At 38.5% G+C, this 23318-nt stretch overlaps 1 protein-coding gene across 2 annotated transcripts in view; it reads right to left on the minus strand.

Moving 5' to 3' along the window:
• CEP85L (centrosomal protein 85 like) overlaps window positions 1-23318 on the minus strand; it is a 142273-nt gene that overhangs the window by 16562 nt on the left and 102393 nt on the right. For both annotated transcript variants that reach the window (XM_017828866.1, XM_017828859.1), the window contains exon 4: window positions 8364-8485. In XM_017828866.1, the coding sequence (XP_017684355.1) occupies window positions 8364-8485 (122 nt within the window). The remainder of the gene's footprint in view (window positions 1-8363; window positions 8486-23318) is intronic.

The following is a 23318-nucleotide window of genomic DNA, read 5'->3' on the forward strand; positions in this document are numbered from 1 at the left end:
AATGATATCACTGCTTAAATCATGACTGCATTTGAACTAGCATGACTGCAGGGCAAACACAAGCCAGGTCTCCACCCTAGGCCAAGTCCCAGCCCTGCGAGGTGTACAGTGCTCTCCATGGAGCGACGGGCACCTCAACAGCTGACTCCAGAACGGAGTTGTCAGCAGCCAGCAGAAAGACACAGAGCAACCTCCTCAGTAAACTTAAAACCAACTTTGTGCACTCTACTAATTTTCCTTTTTCCTTCTTTTTTATCTGAGGATATATTTGCATGCAAGCATGCAATTGTTTTGCAAAGCTTCATCTCTAAGCAAGCAGTAGGACTGGCTTTTCTGTAAACCATGATGCTGAACCCGGATGTCTAAACTCAATCTTAAAAAAGAGATAAAAAGCAAATGCAAGTTAACTTCAAGGGAGAAGACCTGCCTGCGCACATACTGGAAAAGCAAATCCTGCAAAGCATAGAAAAAAAATCAAAGCCTGTGGCTTTTTTTAAAATTGGGGAGGGTTGCATTTATGAAGAGCATCTCGGAATTATTATTATGAGTATACAAAACATGTATTATACAATTTATAAACAAACATGAAATATGTATTAGTTGAAAAGATGCCAACTGCAAATTTTAATAGGAAAAATAAGATGCAAAAAGCCCAATTAAAGGGACTATTTTAGCTGCCCATATTCTTCTAGCTAGTTATCAGTCAACTGTATTCCAATTATTTGGTTTATAAGAGGAATTTCATATTTGAAAAATATTGAATATATTAAAGTTAGCCTTTTCTCAGCTAGATGTGTTATAGATGCATGCCTACAGAACACCTTTTTTTAATTTTTCCCTATTTTTATATCTATAAAGAACAGCAATGAATGGAAAACCAGTATATATAAGCTGCCATTTGGAAGTATCTTAGAAGTATTCATTCAACGTGATTCATAAGAAGGAAGAAACTGAATGTATTTATGTGACTCCATAGCAAGCCTTAAAATACTTTCTATCAGCACAGGTCATTTTGAGGCTTACTTTTGCCATTCCACTATTTAGACAGAACAAGCTTGTACAAATATAAACAGAGTATGCAACCCTGAAAAACTTCGTACAGTTCTGGTTGGTATCTGTAACATGGCACTACAAACAAAAAGCTTCCAACTTATTTTGGAAGAAGCGGATTCAAAGATTAGGTAAAAGAATATGCTCTCAACTTGTAACAGACCTTTTATAAGCCCAAGAGTTATTATACTCATATGAGAAAATATAAAGCCTTGACAACTTTTGTGCATGCCTGGTTACAGAGACCAAAATTACTTAGTATGAGTTATCCTAACCTATGAACTGAAGCAAATTTTAATTTTTTATCACCTTATTACTTACTAGACAGATGTATTAAAATTTCTTTGCTCCATGCGCTTTAAAATTATTTACCCATTTGTCACCTCTTGAAAACATTATGTGATTTTCTGTTTACAGCTGACTGTAGCTTTAGCAGTGCCTTCTTTACCAGGCAGGATTTCAGTAGCCTAAACTAAATGCTACAGCCTAGAGTAAATGTTTCAAGATATTTTTGAACTTCCAGTGTAGTTTGGACTACATTACCATATTTCCTTTCATAATCCTTTTCCTACCCTACCAAATCCCTGCAGGAAAAAAGGTGAGACAAATTAATCCGTGATGAGACAGAGCACAGAATTTAACTAGCTTGCTTCTTTTCACTCTGCAAAGCATGAAAGTCTCCACCGTTATAAAATCTTGCCAACAAAACACACCATAGAAATTTTTCAAGGCTGTGTAAATCCTGCTCAACTTCTCTGCATAACTACCTCTATGAAAACAACATTAACCTCATGGCACTCAGAAACAAAAATTCTGAAAACAGCAGCAGTCACAAGGAGAAGATAAACACCACACAAACATATTTACTATTTACATACAATCCCTTAAGTCTTTGGAGACTTCATACCAAATGCATTTTGTCACTGATACTCTCATATGCCAAGACAGTTTTAATACTGTGTTAGCCCATCCCTGTTACTGTTATTCTGCTGCATAACCCTTTATTTAAAGGGAGCGTAGAAAGTTCAAATGCTCTCAAAAACACAGCTCGCCTATTACAGCGGGAATACTGTCCCCAGAAGCTCCTTATTACCAATCAATCATCCCACCACTTTAAAAAACCAAAACCAAACACAATCAGCCTTTAGCATCTAGAGGTCGTCAAGTTTCTGTCGAGCTCCTAAACCTCCTTCTCCTCCATGGCACACCACAGGTACCGCCTGGCCCAGCTGCCACAGCTGGAACAGGGACCTCCACTGTGGCCCACACTGGCACTGCTGTGCAACCAAGAGAGTTGGTGCTCTTCTTCTGCTCATCAGCGAAGGGAGAAAGGCAGGACAAGTACTGGCTTCAGTGATGAGCATCACCTCACTAGGACATTTGTATTTCAAGTCAGGCTCAGAAAACAGCAGGGAAATGCCCCAAAAAGACCCCCAATTATGGGTCTGCTAAATTTGCTAAATTTGCAGTCTGTCTACCCGTGTACAGCAAGGGGCTGTTTCTGGTGGGGCACATGCCCTGTGCCACTATTCTCTGCAGACAAGCACATCGAAGACAACATGCTACGCCCCATGAAATGGCAGCCAAGCTCCCCTCATCCTGTGACTCTACTTACAAGGCTGTCTAGAATTCAGAGGAAAATTAATGCTGCTACTTGACACTAACTGAATCCATTTAAAGGAGCAAAACCAAAGTTAGAGCTGTAAGAGTGATGTATTGATGGGAAGAGGGGAAGATCTCTATTTTGATTCAAGTGCAGTTCTGTCCTTTAGCTCAAACAATCCCCTTTGAAAACTCAAGTCAGCACAAAGGACACGGGATCCCAGACAACAGAGTTCAGCTCAATGTGCACAAGCCTGGACTGTCTCCAGAGACCAGCATTAATAAACTGCTTAATATACAAATTGCTTCTCCCTAAGTCTCAAAAATATTAGTACAACATAACTGACATTCACATCATTTTCTCACATTCACAACAGGACAAGCATGGACACATGCTTATACAGACACTCATACATGCATTTATCTAGAAACAAATCACATTTTCTTGAACATGGGACCAATTCATCTGTTCTCCATAAGCCCATTTTACCCCACACTTTAATACGAAAGAGCCTTTAGAAACATTTGCCAGAGTAGCACTTTCTCCCCTCAACTTTTAAGTTTTTCTTAATTTTAATTCTTTAATTAGCGTAAATCTAAATCCCACACTTCAAGTCAAGATACAGATCCAGTATCTTCAAACACCTCAGGGACTTTAGAACAGAGCTTCCTCCACCACAGAAGGGACACTAGTAACTTCATAAGAAATCAAATTACAATTAATGCTTACCTTAAAAAGTCACGAGGTTATGAGAATTTGCTGCTTTAGGTGAAAATGTGTGGGCAGATTTCTTCAGAATTGAGATGCAAAGTAGAATACAACACAGATCCCTCTCTATCACAGATACAATTTATTCCACACCGCAGCTGGAGGTATGCTGCTTTGTTTTGTTGCTTAAGAAGTTAGATACAAATTTTTATATCCCTTTGTTTTAGAGGCACAATCTCTTGGGACCACAAGTCCAAACGTGCAGAACACTGATAGGGAAAGAGATCCTTTGTAAACAAAGTCCTAAAAACAATGTGAATACATTTTCCGGAATTTGGAAGATAATGCCAAAGAACTCCAACATCAGCAAAGTTAATGAGAAAAGATACTGTCAAATTTCCTATGCAATAAAGTCTGCTTTTTTGGTGAAGTTAGGAGACTGCAGTTCTAAGTGAACCTTTCCACCAGCCACAGCAGAACTCACCTTGAAGAGAAGATGGGAACACTACTTTTGGGAGTCAAGACATGATCAAGTGGATATGCTAATGTTGCAGATCTTAAGAAGCCGTCCAAACAAAAAGAATTACAGCTTTACACTAGCATTAAAACAAGCATTACCAGAGCACATACAGTTTGATGTCAATTACTGAGGGCAGGACAATTTGATATATGGCAAAGAATATTTAATACTCTTGTCCCAGTGAAAATATCCAATCCTAATTCTGTTATGGATTAAAAGTTAATGATTTAGCAACTGTTTTAAGAATGTAAATGCTGTTTTGCCCTGAGGAATAACAGCTATTCACTAAAACTGTATTTCTCTATCTACCTTTCCTTAAAAAGCTGTTCAAATGCCCTTATGCTGACTAGAAGAGAACATTGCATGCACAATGGTATTCTCAGCATCTTATGTCATATGTTCAGATATTTAGCATTTATTCATGTACCCCCTATTTGCAGCCCCTGCCACATAAACACTGCCAGGATCACACTAGAGACATCGACAGCGGCAGTGCAGTCTCAGGAGACATTCGCCATTGTACCAAACACTGTAATTTCAGTGTTGTTATGTACTGAACAAAGGAGCAACGTAAAGAATTAAAATGTGATGGTGTAATTTTCTAAACCAATACAAACAATGTTGGCTCCCTCTGGTGCTAAACATAATGTAGTGTTACATCCTAACCCACCAGAGAAGTAAGGCAGTGATATAATCCAATTATTTTCGTATACTAGGTAACAGACATTCTACTAAAGTGTTACAGCAACATATTTCCTCTTACAGACAAATCCTTAAGTCCTCATTCAAGGCCTGTACCAACAATTCTTATGTGGAGAAAACATGACACACATCTTTAAGAAGTGCCACTGAGATCCCATGGACACGTGCACGCAGAGCAGGCTCACTTCCTTATGCTACGTTTTCATTTCCTAAAAGCACCATCTTCTCCTCATTTTTTTCAGAGCAGACTTAAAGACCATTTCAGGTTTTTATTAATTAAATTAGAAGTGACTTCTAGAGTAGTTTTAAAAAGCAAACCAAAATGACTTTTAAACCCACTCCTTTATGCTACTGGGTACTACTTAAATAAACGCCTTTGTTATGGTGAAAAGACTACACAAATAAAATCAGTTTTAATTTACCTACTACTACATCTGTTGTTCAACACTGTACAGAACAAAAATTGAGCCATTTATTCTATTCACAGGTGCAAGGGGCTGTTTGGGTTTTAAAACTCTACTTACAGCCTGAATTTCCAGTGACACGCCAAAGTATACAAATATGATGATTTACACTGTAAGCATTATTCCTTGAATTGTTTTTATAGCTATTTGAAACTTACTTGCAACTATTCCTAATTGTTAGATTTCCAATGCAAAACAAAGAAGTTTAATAATCTAATCTGGAAGGGTCAGATTTTTTTGCCTTTTTATCTTTGTGAGGAAAGAAGAGAAGCAGGCAGCATGTTTCGCCTTCCTTCTCCCGCCCTTCCTCCCTTTTTTAACAAGATAAAGGTAGAACAGCTTAAGGATACTACCCTGTACAGAGCATCCACTCCCTACAAATCAACAGATTCAAGCACCAAGGTGTGTGATGTTAATCTCCTCCATTTCCTACAAAAATAGGACACCAGTACAATTCTCAGCAAGAGTGTTTAACCTTAAAAAAATGGCTAATGTCCCTGTGGGTGAAAGGGAGGCTGGTGACAAGTGCTGGAGAATGGTGTTCCCAGTGTGCATCTTTTTATCCAGCTGCTCTTGTACCTGCCAGCAGCAAACAGCTTGTTCTGGAGCACTATGTCAGCTGCTGTCCCACTGCATAACCCATCTCTCCTGAGCTTCTGTTCCCCCAGAATTAAACAAGTCTTGCTGGCATCTCCCAGCTACCAGTTTGTAAATTCAGCATGAGACATGACTTAAGGACATGACACTTTCTAAAACTCCATCAGAACCACAGGTACAAAGGGCCTTCTCAACAAACACCTACTACCTAACCCCAATCAACAAACTAACTCCTCCTCCATTTCCTCAAAGCATAAATTCTGTAATTTAACTACTACCGTCTGGAATTGACCACACTTTAGCAAACTTTATATTTTTTATTTTAGGTCACTATTCCCAAACAAATTCAAAGTCTGAAAAGAAGTTTAAAGTAAGATCAGGAAGACTAGGAGCTGGAAGATTTAGGTTTACTCCCAGATATCATCTTGAATCTCAGTGCAAGGCTTTGTGTGTCCACAAGGTAAATTTCCACTTAGTGCCTTGAAGAAAGGATTCACACTTAAGTCTTATTAATAATTGATCTGATAAGAAATATAATACTAGTACTTTTTAATGGAGTTCTATTTCAAGATTTTTGCACAGCAGCTTCATGAGTGAAACCAAAAGTATTTTTATTTGTCATAGAAGACAAAACCTCTTCTTAACAAAAAAAATTTAAGAATCTATTGCAAAACTTTGTAAATATGCAACATCAATTCCTACTAATCTTGAATAATACAAACCATCTATTTTAAATGTTTTTATTTAATTTTAAAATAACTTTTAAGGTATTTTGTCCAAATGGAGGCTCAATATTCAAAAAAGAGCCTGTTCTGTGTATTGTTATACTGCATTATTATAAAGTACAACATGCTTAACTCTTACACCAAGTGTCTACTTAAATGAAACACTGTAACATCACTAAGTGGCCTTTGTTTCACTTCAATAGCTTCCAGAGTATATTTTGCCATTTCAGCTGAATGAAAAGAAATTATCTAAACTGACTTCTGGTCAGAAATCTAGAAAGAACTGTATTCACCATCATTAAGACACTCAAAAATAATGACTTATAAAAAAAAAAAGAACAAAACACTGCCACTGGATGTCAAGAAACAGCTTTTCTTCCTCAACATGACTAGTATCAAGTAATGTTAGCAGGAAATCAGGTTACAAACTGTCACTTCAGAAACTTCACCCTTGACTGCAAACACACTTCCAGCGTAACAAGAGCAACACGAACTGCATTTTTAGTTGCCACTGTGGAACAAGCCTTCACGTAGAGTGCAGAGGAACATAAGCTCAGCAGAGGCACCAAAGACTGCCCCAGACATCAAGGGCCATGTACTCACAAAGGCTGCTGACAGCCTGGGCCCCAGGAGGAAGGCTGCAGGTTTGCTGCTACTGATATAGCAAGCCTGAAAAAAACACTGTAATATAGACAGTAGATCTAGGCAGCAGATCAAAAGGCTCTGACAGAGGAGATGTAAACAACAGATAAGGATGTTTCCATTTTAACTGCTTACCCCCCTGGGAGATGACCACCCCCGCAGGAGAGCTGGCAGTGTGCCCATTCCTACCTGGTACCACCACAGCAGGTAAACACACACTAACATCCTACATCCCACTGGGGAAGAGGATCCCAACCTTCAACAGTGCAATGCCAGCAGAGTTACTGGTCAGACTACTAAGGGACAGAAACACCTTATACCACTGCAATTCCTCACTCTGTTGCAATAATGGAATGAACAGATCTTGCACAAGTGTAATTCTCCTGGTCCCAAAGTAAGTTATGCCCAAGTTGCCTATCTCTACCCATAAAAAGATAGAAATTACTAAATTAAATATAAAACTATTTATAATGGATGCCTAACATTAGTGTGATCAACACACACCTGCTTTACACAGTTCTCCTCATGTTGTGGAGCAAACTATCAATAACAAGAGCACAACTATATCAAGAACAATCACTCTTCTTTCAGCCATGAGTCAAGAGTTTATTATTGAAACACAGACTATGCCAAATTACCATTATGTCAAATATAAAAATATCCTCCTTAAATGTCCTACATCCAAACTCTGCAGTGCTTGGTGACATCTATTTTAGCGTAGTCTTCATTAAGCTCAGGCTCTTATTAAAAGCATATTTTCTTCATTAAGAGGCCCATTCGGATTGACAGCAATTTTAGTAAGAAGTTATGTATTTACTCCTGGATTTTATATTTTATTATTTGAACAATTTGTATCAGTGTCCGAATAGGATTTTACTGCTGAACATTACTGCTAAGGCCAGTTTCTCAAAGTTTTATGAACTGGCTTTAAATATATTGCCTTTCTGTACTTGTCATGGAAAAGAAAATCAGCACCATACAACTGATCAGTTTTCATCTTGCAAGTCACTTGCAAGATCTGTACAAGCAGAAAAATGTCTGATACAAACTCCCAGACCAGGAAGAAGCTAAGAGGGGAAGCTGACAGCAGAACTGACTGTTGGTATCACTTTCCCTTTTCCACTCCAGAGGCATTAAACCCCCTAAATACATTTCCAACTTTGTAAAAGACTTTTAGCCAGCTGCCAGTCTTCTCTCCTAGCAAGGATTAGCTCCCACGTATTCGCACATAAATAGTGGCTGGATTGAAGCCTAACAACTGTATGAGTAAGCAGCTCTCCTGAAAGTCAGCTTTTACACTGTAGCTTTTACATCATCTCATCTAATGAATGGAGCAGGAGCAGGTTACTCACCGATCAATCACAAACTCTTTCTGTCTTAGCAGCCCCTCTTTAATTTTCATTAGAGATTCCCAGTTGCTGGAGTCCTGATAGCTGGTAGCTGGGTAACTTGGACGAGATGTTCCAGGTGAAACCTGTGTAAAATAATTGTAGGATTAGCCTCCAAAACAGTAAAGGTAAATAATGTCCTAGGTATTAGGGTGTTTACTAAGTGGTTTGTTCTTTCAGAAACCTAAGAATTGTTTTCTAAGTTTAATTCAGATTTGCTTTGTATAAAACAACTGCATTTATAAACAAGTTTCTTGAAACAAACTTCAGTGTCAATGATTTCATTATTTCTCTACTAAAGAATTCATAGCTCTGAAAGCAGTTGGAATGAAAAGCTCATTTAGAATTTAGGTACATCATTAAGACAAACACCACAAAATGCTGCAATTCTTGTAGCACTTCAAACAAGATAGCTTGATGATAACTTTAGACCTGCTGGTAACTGCAGGTAACAGTTACCATTCACCTGTTCAACTCCCATTTGTAATGGCAGAATACAGAGAAACTTCCCTTGAACTCTGTGCATTTAAAATACAGAATATGGGAGTATAATTCTGATATAATATGGGAATATAATTCTCGTTAAATTTCCAAGATTAAACAGGTTTCAGGCTTTCTATTCATTTTCACAAAATCCAGGCTCTGTGTCTCACAACGAACTGAGGACAACAACTGAACTGAATATGAACCAACAACATCGCAGTTTGGAAGCAAAGTAAAAAATTAACTGAGATGTTTAATCAAGAAAGCATTTACTACAAATTTATTATAAATATTTGTATCAGGAATTCACATAAGGGAAGGCTTAAGACAGAGTTTCTGTGATCAGATTGAGGGATCCCAGCATCAGCTGCCATCAGGTATCATCTAATCTCCATCAGTTTTTTTGAATAACTGAAAAAAAATTTCTCTTTTTATTATCTGGGAGGCATCCTGGACTATGTTGTCTTTCATGTTTTTGAAAGAGAGCAGAAGAAAAAAAAGTGAAAACATGGGTATTTTTTTTAAAGTTTAAATAGACTTCAAGATATTTTTACTTGTATTGCTCTACAATTTTTTAAATTTCATTTGAAATTACAACAAACTGTATTAAGACCAAGACATATCATCAACAATTAAAATCAGTTAGACAATTGTCAAGCAGCCCACACTTCTGGTCAAAGTTTTACTGTGACTTGTAACAATGAAAGCAAAGAATTCATTGCTTAAATCCCAATATCATGATGTGCTGAAGTCAGGAACCAACCCCTTACAACTATGGCCTCTTCTGTAACTCTGAAAGTACTTTTTTCCATTCAGTCTAGTTCAGTTCAAACTCCTGCTTGCCTGTTGAGAAAAAATGGGCAGAAGCACATCTTTCCTCTTTTAATTTATAACTTAAACCCAGATAAGATGACAAGACTTACTATTTCTAAAAATCTTTCCAGACTGTTACACCCCCACTTCACTCCCCGCCCCCAAGTCCAATTTATCTCCTTCAGGGAATATTTCCTTTGCTTAACGAACTGGATAGCTTCAATTGTAAAATGAGATATGAATGATTAAAAAAAAACCCAAAGCCTCAAACTCAACACTTCTACACATTAAATAATGCATGCCAATTTCTGGCCAAAGATGCACGAAGAATGTTGAGTGTGTTCCTTGCCAGACAACATCAAGTATTGTATCTTTACTGAAAAGGACACATTGACTGGATAAATAGTGCTTTTTGAGGAAAAGTAAAATGTGAAATATTAAAATTAGGTTTTATCCTAAAATAGTTCACTGATATGGTTAATATATCTTGTTCCATGCTCACTCATGAGTACATTCCACAAGCAATAAAAAGCACAGCAAACATTCAAAAATTCTCCCAACTGTTGCCCCTAAAAAAGTGTCTGATACAACTAGGTTTGAAAGTTTAGGGGCAATAAAATTTATCACATCTGCAATTTCTAGTAAGTCAATCCATTAATCCTATACTTGTTCAAGGAAGTTATGTTAAAAGATGGTACTGCACTCCCCTGGGAGGCAAGGAATGGCAAAGCTAAGTGCTGCTTGGATTAAGATCGAGCACTCAGCTGTTAATCGATTTAACAGTCATCTTGCTTCATTTTTCATGCACAGTGATCGATATTAGCATTAAAAAATCCTAAATTGGTGGTATCACTTTAGCTTTTTTGTTTGTTTGGGCAGTGATCTAATAAAACTTAGGAAAGACACCAAGTCATGATTCTTCCTGTAAGTAATACACGTGTCAAGTCCTTAAGGCTTAAGGAATCTAAAATTTATTTTGCCTGGATTGCTCCATCCAGACAAGATAACTTCAAAGTTATCTTCGGGTGCTCACAGAATACCTTGGGATTGTCACATATTGTTCTGTATTACAGTTATACATATGACTGGTTGAATTAAGAGGCATCAGCACAAACCTATTTAAGTGAAAGCCTCTCTTAGTGACACATGTCCTGTCATGCAGTGTAAAGTGACATCAGGAACTATCACTGTATTTTGTGTCATGAAATTTTTTCCTTTGCTTTTCCCACTACAGTGGGATGAATGCTTTTCTATATCCACCTCAACACCATTACACTACAGTCAAAAAAGAAGAAAGAACTAGTCCTTAATGCAGCTGAGATTATATCCTTATTTTTCAGAGCCAGAATTTCCATCTCTACTCAAAAGAAAACCCACAAGGGTTGGACATGATGAACAGGAAATATATGGATTTATAAAGCCAAACCAATTTATTGAGCAGGATGAATTTTGTCTCTAAGGCAAAATAAAAATTAAGAGATTAAAGACAACTATTTCAATATGAACCCACCTTAAGTGAAGACATTCTGGAAGTCATCAGTGGTTTCTCTAAGAAAATTCTTCAATGCAAGCCCCTTACTTCAATCTAGCACCTCTACAAACTTAATAGTTTGCAGTAAAATTGGAAAGAAACTCTTCAACTTTGGTACATAAGTGATTATACAAGTCAATTAAATATTATTGCTGCTGAAAAGCAAGGCAATGAGTTTTGCAAAGCTAAGAACAGAGTAGTATTTTGTCAATTAAATGCTCACAATAGTGTATTGGTTCGTTGGTGGTTTTTGTGTTTGTGTTTTGGTTTTTGTTTTTTTTTTTTAATCTAATACATAAAGCCTTCTTACGTGATTTACTGAGATGCTTTAAGTTTGGAATATATCTAATCCTGTGGAGTATATACATGCTGTATACACATACGTAACAAATAATTTTTTACTTTTGCATTATAACTGTGTGTTTCAATTTTTCTCTCTGAACAAATGAAAACAGCAACAAAAATGTTTGTTTCTGATACCATGGTTCATCCAATTAAAAAAAAAATATACTAAAAATACTTCATAGCACTTCCCAAAATAACAAGACACTTCACTCATTTATGAGCACCTGGTGTTTACTACAAACAGCTTCCTAGCTGCTTTGAATGGTGTGGTAACACACAAGCAGTCCTCTTACGCTTGAGTATCTTGTCTCCTAGGGATATCAAACCAAATAGTGAGAGCAAGATACACTTCTATGGCTCATATTTAGAGAGCATCCACTACTCTGAGTTCTCAACTTGAATCTGCCACAACTACAAAACAAAATACCAGCTGGAAAGACACAACATTCTTTTCTATCTGCCTTACAAAATACATCTATTTTTGTCACCTGGCACCTCTTCCAAGAGTATCAGCCCTGTCCCGAGAACATCTGTTCAGTTAGAACAGATGGCACACTGGCATCCAAAGGTCCTTACTAGCTTGTTTTTTAACAAGGGCTTCAAGTCACTGCTGGGGCAAAGTCAGCTACCGGGAAAAAAACACAAGAAATCTTTGCTGTACTAGCCTGTATGCAAATATTTACTGGCGGAACAAACACTGCTGTTATCAGACACTGTTTCTTATCAGTGGGAAAACAATTTTTCTCTGGACAGAGTGTAACAACATTTAGATAACTTAAGTCAAATATGGCTGGGGTTTTAACTGTGCTAATTAAAATTATCTTCTCCAAACATGTTCATAGTTTCTGCCTGAAGCAGTTTGGTGTCTCAGCACACAGAGTAGCACAGCATCCTGTGTGCAACATGCTGTATCATGAAGTAAAGGTGAAGTTCTAAAATGCCAATATAATAGCTAATCTCAAAAAAACCCAAAAAAACAGAAAGCTCAATGCATTTGAAAGGTTGTTGTGGTGGTTTTTTTGTGAAAGGTGTAGTTTACATAATTCAGTGCTGTCTATACTACAATTGCAAAATTTCACAGTCCATTACTAACAACTAGCAGAGCACCAAGAGTTAGGCTAAGTGCATGATCCCTTCTGGCCAACTGCTTGCACTGCCTACACTATCATAAACCTCTCTCTGTAGGGATCATTCTTCTCTCCTTCCACTGCATTTTACAGTTATTACTCAACAGAAAGAGAATTCCTTGCAACCACAGCTAATCCAAGGCATAGGATCAGCACAACCAATGTTAGCAGGAGCACAAATGATTCCTTTTTTTGACTGCTGGTGGAGGAAACAAATATGCGTGTCCCCACAGGCTGTGCCTCAGGGACACAGCACTTGCTCTACCACATCCCTGGACGATGAGGGAGAAAGAACAATTGGATGTGGCAACAGCAAGCCCAAATACACTATTATCACAGAGATGCCTCTTGCTTTTCAGTCACCTGTGATAGGAAAAGGATTAGACCTGTAAAGGCAGAGCAGCAGTCACTGGTGAACTCTGCTCCCCACCCCGGGTAAGGAAAAAAAGGATTTATCCACCCCTCCTCCCCAGCCAGATTTCTGGGGAGGCTGTTTCAGCTCACAACAGCTCCCTTAATTCAGACAATGCTGAAAGATCATTCATCGTTTTGCAGGCAAAACATAACAGGATTAGTAGCTCTTATGCAGGAAAAGCAACAGGAGGCTGCAATTACGGAATAAGGCCCTAATTTTTAGGAATCATTTATACAGAAAGGCTGTGCCTTGGTGAAACACACTAAAAAGAACACCCACAAAGCAGCAATACAGGATTCCCAGATGGATAAAAACAAGACTACAGACTGACTGAAGAAATCCTGACTTATAGTATCTGTATCTCCCCATCACTACCTATCGCTCTACTCTGCTCCGTCTTTGCCTTTTAGGGAAGACAGTGTTTCTGCTCAGCAGGATATAATCACTACAATTCTTGGCAGCAACGCTCAGGCTGTATCACATTTTGCTGTGCTTTCACAAATTTCTGGCAGTCGTAAGGGAGAGAATATCTAATCATGCCCTTGCACCCTTATTCTAGCCGTGATACATGTGGTATTCTTTGGGGAATTTTTTAATTAGAAAGAGAACATAATTAAAATCAAGACCGAAACATCATCAAATGGTGAGGTACTGGAAAATACAGGCATACTGTAGAGACCTTAGCACTGCTAATAGCAAAATAAAAATCAATATGGCTTAGAAAAAATCCCAAACGCATAACTTTATACAGACATGCAACCTGAAAAGTAGTTAATATAAAAAGGGCCAAAACTAACAGGGAAAATAAACTTGACAGGAGTTCACAATTTAACCTGCCTGAAAATCAGCTTAATGCAAGTCAGGAGTGCCTATATATGATAGGTCAGGTTATAGAAGATGGGGGTGAGGGAAGGAATAAGACAGTGACTTTAAATAGTTCTGGCATAAACCCATTGAAAGAATATGTCTGGTAGTACGATGCCCAGAACCAGGAAGTAACTGAAACAGTAGAATATGTTCAATCAAGAGCAACTTTCATGACTAAAAAGCTTAGAAGGAGTGATTTATGAGTAAAGAGCTAAATACCATAAAAGCTGAAGAGACATGAAATCAGACTGCAAATACTTTTTTTCCTGGGCTGAGAGTCCATTCAAACTAAGGTTGATGGAATGAAAATTGAGATATGACAATCTGGAATAAGGGTATCAGGAGAAAACAAACAAAAACCATCAAACAACAAACAAACAAAACCAAAAAACCATCAAACCAACTAAAGAGGTGGAGAAAAGCAGCAAAAGCCTATCACAAACAACTGAAAGATGATCCAAATTTTAAGATTTGAGAACCTACACAGGATAAGGTTTAGGAATTAAAGGGCTAGCCAGTTCTTACTTGATGACACATCAGGACTTCTCAGTGTTAGGGTTAAATCGCACATACACGTGACTAAGCACAGACTGACTACACTATGCCAAGAGGAAAATAATCACAGTTAGGCTCCAACCTCATCAACAAAAATACAAGCTCAAAGCTCATTTAAGAAAGGGATCACCTCAAAAATCTATAGCCAGAGCTGAACTGCATGGATGCTACACAAAGAAGTTCTACAGAATAAGCAGCCACTGTGAGAGATGCACTAATTTGTTATCCCAGTTTGCAGTATTCTAAATCAGTATTGGTAATGTGGAGTCTCAAAATTGGCTAAACAATACAACAAAAAGAAGACAATCTCACCACCCCATTTTCATATGGATTTTTTGACATTATCGAATCAGAGCCATTCAGTTTGTAATTGCAGTATCATACAGGGCATTACAAAGCAAGCAGGTTGAGGAAGGTGATTCTGCTCCTCTACTCAGCTCTCATGAGATCCCACCTGGAGTACTGTCCCAGCTCTGTGGTCCCTAACTTAAGAAAGACATGGACTTCCTGGAGTAAGTCCAGAGAAGAGCTCTGAAGATGATCAGAGGGCTGGAGCACCTCTCCTGTGAAAACAGGCTTGAGAGAATGTGGCAGGATAGAACTGTGACAGAGAGCTGGGGTTGTTCAGTCTTGGAAAAGAGAAGGCTCCAGGGAGACGTTATAGCAGCCTTCCAGTACCTAAAGGAGGTCTACAACAGAGCTGGAGAAGGGCTTTTTACAAAGGCATGTAGTGATAGGACACAAGGGAATGGCTTTAAACTGAAACACGGTCGGTTTAGATTACAGGAAGAAATTCTTTACTATGAGGGTGGTGAAAGACTGGAACAGGTTGCCCAGAGAAGCTGTGGTGCCCCACCCCTGATGATGGATGCACGCCCCCATTTAGGCCAGAACAGACAGGGCTTTAAGCAACCTGGTCTAGTGGAAGGTGTCTCTGCCCACAGCAGAGTGGTTGGAACTGGATGATCTTTAAGGTCCCTTCCAACACAAACCATCCTATGATTCTATCAAGTCCTTTGCCACTGCACTAACTTGCTCCTTCTCCTCTTTGTAGCAAGTGTTTAAAACTGTGATGATCTGTTCTGCAAGGGGCAGCCAACATGCCTCTCTTCAGTTATATGGAACCACATTATTCCATCTGTTGTGTGACTTTTTAAAGCTTTTCCACTAAAAAAAATAAAATGCTAATGCTATTTACAGTCACCACCACTATCAGTGGAAAGTTTTCAAAATGGAAAAGAATAAACAGTAATAGCATTCAAATGCCTCCTAAAAGCAGCACTCCCTCTAGTCATTACACTTTTACAAGCATGTTTGTTGAAGCTTTCTTCACAAATGAAATCCTCATTGCACACAAGGCATCACACACTTAATTACAGACCTCACAAATCTGACCCTCATAAGCCTGAGAGGAATTTGATGGTCCTACGAGTTTCTGTTATTTGTACAATTTACTTCTTCCCCAACATTATTTATACTGCAGCTGAGGTTTCCGAACTTTATCAAGGTCAGGTTTGATAACCACAACAAGAGAGGAAGACACGTCCCTTAGCACAATAGCTTACAAATAATTAAGAAGAAAGCACAGCAAGTACATGGTTGCTGGGATACTAAGAGGAATGGGAGAAAACAAATGCTAAGGTCAGGTATGGTATTCACCATGGAGGAAAAAAACCCATAAAAAAAGTGCAGACATTTGCTACTGATGTCACAGTTACAGGGTTTTGATAGCAACCATGTGGTCACTTAAATGTGGCATAAATGTGCACTACTATCAAAGGGAGGGGGGCCTGTTCTCCTGCCCCTTCTCACTACTTCAAACATTCATATCTTTCAGCTCCCTCCTGACAGCCCCAGTCCTACACGCTCCCCTCCATCCCACACACACGAAGGTTACTTGTATCTAGGTCAGACTCCTATTAGATGCCTTGTACAAGGCCATGTGAGATGTGGTGCTGGCACACACTGTTAAGTGGGAGAGCAGTGTACAAGACAACACATTTTGCAGTGGCACAGCTTTGTGCTGGATTAGTACGAACACAACCACAAGCTGAATTATCTCAATTCCAGGCAGTGCCAAATCCTCCCAAAGTATCAGCTTACGAACTGAATGTTTTCTAATCTTCTGGAAAAAAACCTACTATGCAGTTACTGTGACACTGTCAAGTTACTGGCCGAGACCTGGTGTTAAGATATGCAATCAGTTCAAGAAAAGGAACTTCCACATGACGATGGCATAACAGAATAAAACCAAAAGCCTCCTGCACTTTCTTATCTTTCAAAATAGTCCTGCCTCTGTTGTATATCAGAATTGTGAGAGCATGCACAGGACCCAGCAGCACAGTCGTAGCCTACAGTCAGAGACTGTATGTGTGAAAGATCTGTATAATCTCAGAATCTGCAGCCAGTAGGGGATCCTGAATAAACCAAAACTATAGCAGGGCATTTGTAAGGCAAACGAACTGGAATTCTGGCCACTGCTTAACTGCTCAGGCTTCGTTCCTTCTACCATCCTTGATGGTATTGTGCAAAAGCCTCTAACAACAAAGAAATCAATAGATTAACTCTGAAAAGACTTTGCAAGATCCCTAGGAACGCATGTTGCTACTGCCTGAAACAAGGGCAGTCTCCCCATAAGGGGCTGCAGCCACGCAGCAGTCTGCCGTGACTTTCTCGGCTCTGCCACCTTAAGCTACTTAGTTTCTAAAGGGTGAAACCAGCACTCCCAGAGCTGCACACGAGACCATACACCCTCTTCAGCTTATCTTCCCCTGAACAATTACACTTTGCTTGCCTTTATGTGTTGTTATAACATTCCTTCAGACTCCACGCAACACCAATATTATTTTTGTCAGAAATCCTTTCCATTTATATTCTGGCAAATGTTATGAACACAAAGCACTTCTAGGTGCCACTTAATATGACGTTAAAAGCAACAGTGCCTGGAATTTTCCCCTGATAACAACTGGGCCTTTCCTAAGTATAGAAGCACTTGTTTTATTAAGTGTTCATTTTATCTTGCCATTACATTTAAATTTAAATGTTCTTTACTGAAAGAAAATTTTTAGATTTGGAGATGAAAGGGAGGTTCCACAAGAAAAAATCCCTGCCCCCCCCCAAAAGCTATTAGCGAAAGTTTCACTGTTAAATTAATTATTTTCTTTTGTTTCTTCTTCTGTCCTGGAAAGCAGCATGACCAAAAAGTAACTGCAGTTATTCAAAAATATCATTGTTTTAAGTGCTGCACAAATGTAGGGCATGTTATTCACTATAAAAATTATGAAGTCTACAAGTAAAATGGAAATAGCTTAGAAAAAAGAATAGATGGCACGAATCAGTAACTCATAGAAGGACCCCTAAAAGTAAAATATCTCAACCAAGTTGTGAACATTTATAAAAACCTTTACATTAAAGGTACATTGCTAATACCTACAAATACCAGCTTACTGAGTGCCAGTTTTGATTGCTCATTTGTTACTTATTACGCCTGCTCACGGCCAGAGTGGATGCAAAAAGTGACCTAGAAAGCAATCAAAAAAGCATCTATTTCTTGCCAGCCTGCATAAACTTCTGCTTTCTGCTTGCTTTAGCTTTTCATGACTTTAAAAGAAATATGATCAATGAGTGTAATACTCAGCACAATTAAGTGAAGTTAAAAAGAAACAAAAAAAAAAAAACAAACACAAAAATAAAGCAGAAATGTTTGAAATATTTATATTACAGCAAACCCAAGTATTTATACAAACTCACAAAAGCACGCTTTTTTTTAAAAACGGTAATCCAGAACTGGTCTCTATGAGCACCTGCAGAAAGAATGGAGCGAAACTACTGGAACATGCGTACTTCAAGTTTTGCAGATGCAACTTCTGCATGTTATAACTGATGGGGAAGGGATGATTAGGTAATATACTCTTTTCCACTCCCTTTTAGGCTGATAAACCAAAACAGTAAGCAGAAACAAAGACACTCCCTCACACACACCTTTGATCTTGGCCAGCTCTTATTACCATGAACACAGATTTAAAGAAAGATAAGAAAAAAAAGGCAAGAATGTTCTGTGAACAGCGGCAAGTGGGGGATTTAGTAAAGCTGTCTTACCAGGGATTGGAAAACAAAAACAAGTTCTCTGCTAAAATAGTCTCGTGTAGAGTTAATAAGGTCTGTGGACATCACAACTCTGCACAACGTGAGTACAGTACTCATTTACTTTTTTTGGTGACTACCTTGAAAAACTTCTGCAGATGGAAAAATTACAGGCATGCTCATGTTTTCTGCACCAACTGCAGGAATTCTTTCTAGAAGAAGCTAGCTGTGTTTCAGCCAGCAAACCAAGCAGGACAGCACATGGACCAACTGTGAAGATTTCGATTGCTTCAAGCAATGATTCTACCACCATCCCTGTACAGCATCACATACATCACATTTCATCATGTAAGCAATAATTCTCAGTCGCTTGCCCCAGAATTTTTTTCTTTTTTTTTTTTTTTTTTTTTTCAAAAACTCACAAGGAGAGACCATGTACCTGCATGACTTTCTGGATTTAAGAGGCAATTGAAGACAAATCCCTCCCTGTGCCTCTAACAAATCAGGTCCTGGAATCAGAAAAGTCAGACATTTGAAAATCCTGGCCCGAAGCTTCTGCATCACTGACAAACAGAAGAAATGCTGCCAATTTAACACTGGACTGCCTGTGAGACTAGGAACCACACAACCGTGGAAAGTAGTCACATAATTTGTGTGTGGAGTAAGTGGCAGATATTTAAACTGTTTGGCTTCAATCCAGATTGAACCTTTTCCACTTGAGTTTATGAGGGGTACTTGAAACGCACTTGTCTCTAGCAAAAGCAGCAGTATGATGTAAGGGTGCATCTGAACATCCGTGTCAGTGTGTGAAGGTGTTTTCCTTCCTTAAAAGATAAACACGGGGGGAGCCCTAGCACCTTCTTAACATAGGCAGAAAGGGTAGAAGTTCACACTAAAAAAATAAATACCATTTTCATCATCGGCAAATAGTACTTGCCACTTGTAGGTCTAGATTTTAGATTTATCATTCTCATTCCAAAGAAAGAAAACTGAGAAAAGAACTAAGTTAATTTGTCCATGGCTCCTCAAAGAGCACCAAAACACAGCAGATTCTCTCGTGTGGAAACCATTTTGTAAGCAAAATACTGGTTTTAACAGACACAAATGAGACTATCTCTGCCTAAAGAAAAATAGACATGTTAATTGAAGAAGGTTCATCTAGAAGGTGGAAAAATTCATGTTTCAGAATGTACTACCTTTGTTTTCATTTTCTAATTCACAGAGATGTCAATAATAATTTTATCCCAAATACTCACATAACCAACTGATACTGAGGACTGTATTTCAAAACCACAGAACCAATTCATTTTCACTAAAGGACACAACAAGAGAAAAGCAAATAGTTTCTTCTATAAGTACAAAGTCATAAAAGGAGAAAGAAAAGCTCTCCTTCACATCATCTGAGTGGCCAGGCAGCTACAGTCAGAACGATGTGTGAGACTACACTTGAGAAAGCTTCCAGGTTCCAGTGAGTGACAACAGAACTTCCATGAGAAAGCAGCTGCCTGTAACAAAATATATACTCAGAAAATATTTGCAAGATCAGGAAACCTGTTCTTGCTACTCCGAGATGGTTTGAACCAAAGGAGTAGGGCAATGTTTTCATTTGGCACATTCTGCAACAGAATAAAGCAAAGACATGAAGTTCTGTACCTCGAATTCTCAGGTAAATGCAATTAAGCATCTTAGTTTTCTGGGGTGCTTTTTGGTCAATGCTTTTTTTCCTGCAAATGTAATTGTCAATCAGCACTTTTCCAAATCAGCACATTTCCAAACATGGAAAAGCGATTCTGCTATTTAAATAAACTTCAGTGAGTTCTGATGAAGTTTAAAAAAACACCTTAGTGTTTTAGCCATGAATTGCATGTAACAAAGATAGGAAGTAATAGATAGCTGAGACCATGGGAATTGTGCTAGTCTTTTTTATAGTCACTCTACAGAGAGAAGGAAAAAAAAATAAAGGGCAGAGCAATGGACAGAAGAAGTAAGTGAAGAAAAGACACACACCATTCTTTAAGACCAACCAAGAGAAACAAAAGGTGTTTCTGGTTCCCATTTCCCACTTCTCAAAGTAAGACCAACTGAAAATTAGCCTGAAAGCTCTCTAAAAGGCTGATTTACACCATCTCCATGTTGATCTGAATGAAGATCCCAGTGAAGAAAGATGTTGAGGCCACTGGTCTACCTGCTGCCCCTCCTGAGGGTGATCCCTAAAATACTCTGCACAAGAGGACTTTCAGTTCTTAAATGCTGCCAATATGTTCATCATTTGGGCAATATTCAGGAAGTGTTTGGACAACACCCTCAGGCACATGGTGTGACTCTTAGGGACGGTTCTGTGCAGGGCCAGGACTTGGACTCGATGATCCTTGTGGGTCCCTTCCAACTCTGCATATTCTGTGATTCTACGAATATTTATGCATTTCTGCTAGGACAACTTTCAGATGAAGACAGGCAGCAGCAAAAGATGCAGCCCAATCATTTCTCCTCCATTCCACAGTTACCCTTTAAAGTAGAAATAATCCAGCACCACCACTTGGCAACTGAAACATGGTCTTCTAACTTTATCTCTCCTTCATATGCCTTTGTCCCGCTGTTCATCCATCACTCACAACATGTCAAATAACACAACTAATCTCTGTGCTTCCTAGAACAGTGTATCTGAAAGACACTCGACACACTTTCTTAGGTATAAGGATCTCGGCACACCACCTAAAGCACGTTGTTCAGCCTAACCAATCAAGGACACCAGTAAACACCAAAATACAGTCTTCCCAGGCATTTCACAGAAATAAAAAATATTCCACTGTAATGAATATCACTGAATTTCCTGTCCTCTATCATGTTGCTGTTTTGAAGACACTTTGCATCACTGCAGTTAACTGCTACTATTAAATTATTTGACTTTCAGTAACCTAGTAAAAAGGTACACTTCACTGATGTGAAAGCCACCAGAGCACAGCTTTTTGTGCTGTCAATATTATGGCAAAATAAACTACCTACATGGGTCAAGCCTGTGCTAACTGTGTTGCCTCCAAGTGAAATAAGTGTTTCCTATAGGGGTATGGGAAGAGGAAGGACATGGATTTTCAGAGCAAGAGCCAGGCAAAATGTCTTGTTCCCCTTCTCTCCTAACGCTGGGTCGATGCACCAAAGACAACAGACAGGTAAGACACACTTCTGCACCCTGGGATCTACTTTAATGGTTAAAGGTTCATGGTAGTAACAGTAACTGAAAACATTTGAGATGACCTTTCCAAAAATGTCTTTGGTTCATAACAAATCAGATGATTAGTCCTGCCAGAGCCTTGACCATTCCCAAAATGAGAAATCTTTCAGACCACGTTGTATAGTTTTCTATAATTTATTTTGTACAGTTTTTTTTAATCACTTTGCAAGTGATTTGAGGCTTCCAAGTTGCAGCCTCAAAATGTAATTTTATCTTGTTTGTAATGAAAAACAAAATGTGAAGATCAAACTAATTTAATGTCTGTCAAAGGCTTAAGAGAAGTAAATACTTGGTGTCTCTGAGGAAAATAACACGATGCAAAGTCCAGATTTCTCAGTAGAGCTGTTTCCTGTAACACTAACAAAGTCTCTAAGTCCCACTACGCAAGAAGGAAAGTGTGCAGACTCAGAAAGGCAACTTCCTCCACATAAATAAAAAAGAAATCCAAAAAATATTGAGATTCCAGGTGTGAATGAGATTCACTGAAGTCAGATAAGCTTTAAAGGAGGCATCAGGTAAAACATAAACATATGGGTCATAAATCTATCAAATTCAAGCAAAAAAACTCAAAGGCATCAAAAAGAAAAAAAAAAAGGAAGTTATTATCTCTGAATTGATCAGGCTGTTGCCTTATCTGGTGTAATTCTGTAATGCTCTTGACACTAGCACTGAAAACGCTTTTTCTGTTGAAGGAAGAAAAAACTCACACCTCCCTTTAGGCCGCATCAGACCCACAGCACAAATGTAACTGAAGGATACATTTGCTGGGTCCTTTCTCTTCGCAGAGATCAGCAAAAGAGGTCCTGTAAGCCACATTTGCTAATACCTGGATGACTACAAGCAATTACATGTGCTACAGGAAGCATCTCAGAATCAGGCCAGAAAACTGCTGGTTACAAAAAGGAAAGATCTCATTTCAGTGTTCAGCTTCAACACCAAAATCTGTTACTCTGTCCCATCTACACACAAACTAATGCACATCCCTGAGAGCATCCATTTATCCCTTCTCTGTGTTTTCTGTTGCTGTTAAACCAAACATGTGCAACACAAGAATCTTTGCCTTGTGATATTGCAGAGCTACGCTTGCAGTATGAGACAAAACAGCAGCAGCACCATAAAACAACACACTAACCTGAGTACTCAGACTTACTTTTCTTGTGTGTTATACATAATTGCACTGTGGTAACAGTTCACTTCCATGCAGTCATGATTATCAGCACACCAGATAGTGGCACCTCAAACTCTTTACACAAATTATACAGGTGGCCGCCATCTACAGCTGCAATTTTAAAAACTAGCACAAGAAAGACAAAAACGATCCATGAAATTATTATTATGTGAATAAAATAATCCAGGAAAATATTATTAAATAAAAGACCTGGTATGCTTAAGTACAACACACCTCTTTTTGGACATTATCCCAATCTAAACAAATTTATGAGAAGAAACATGTTCTAGTGGTAGATTTCTA

Source organism: Lepidothrix coronata, unplaced genomic scaffold (genome assembly GCF_001604755.1).
Source record: "Lepidothrix coronata isolate B3197 unplaced genomic scaffold, Lepidothrix_coronata-1.0 Scaffold5, whole genome shotgun sequence".
Lineage (NCBI taxonomy): Eukaryota > Metazoa > Chordata > Aves > Passeriformes > Pipridae > Lepidothrix > Lepidothrix coronata.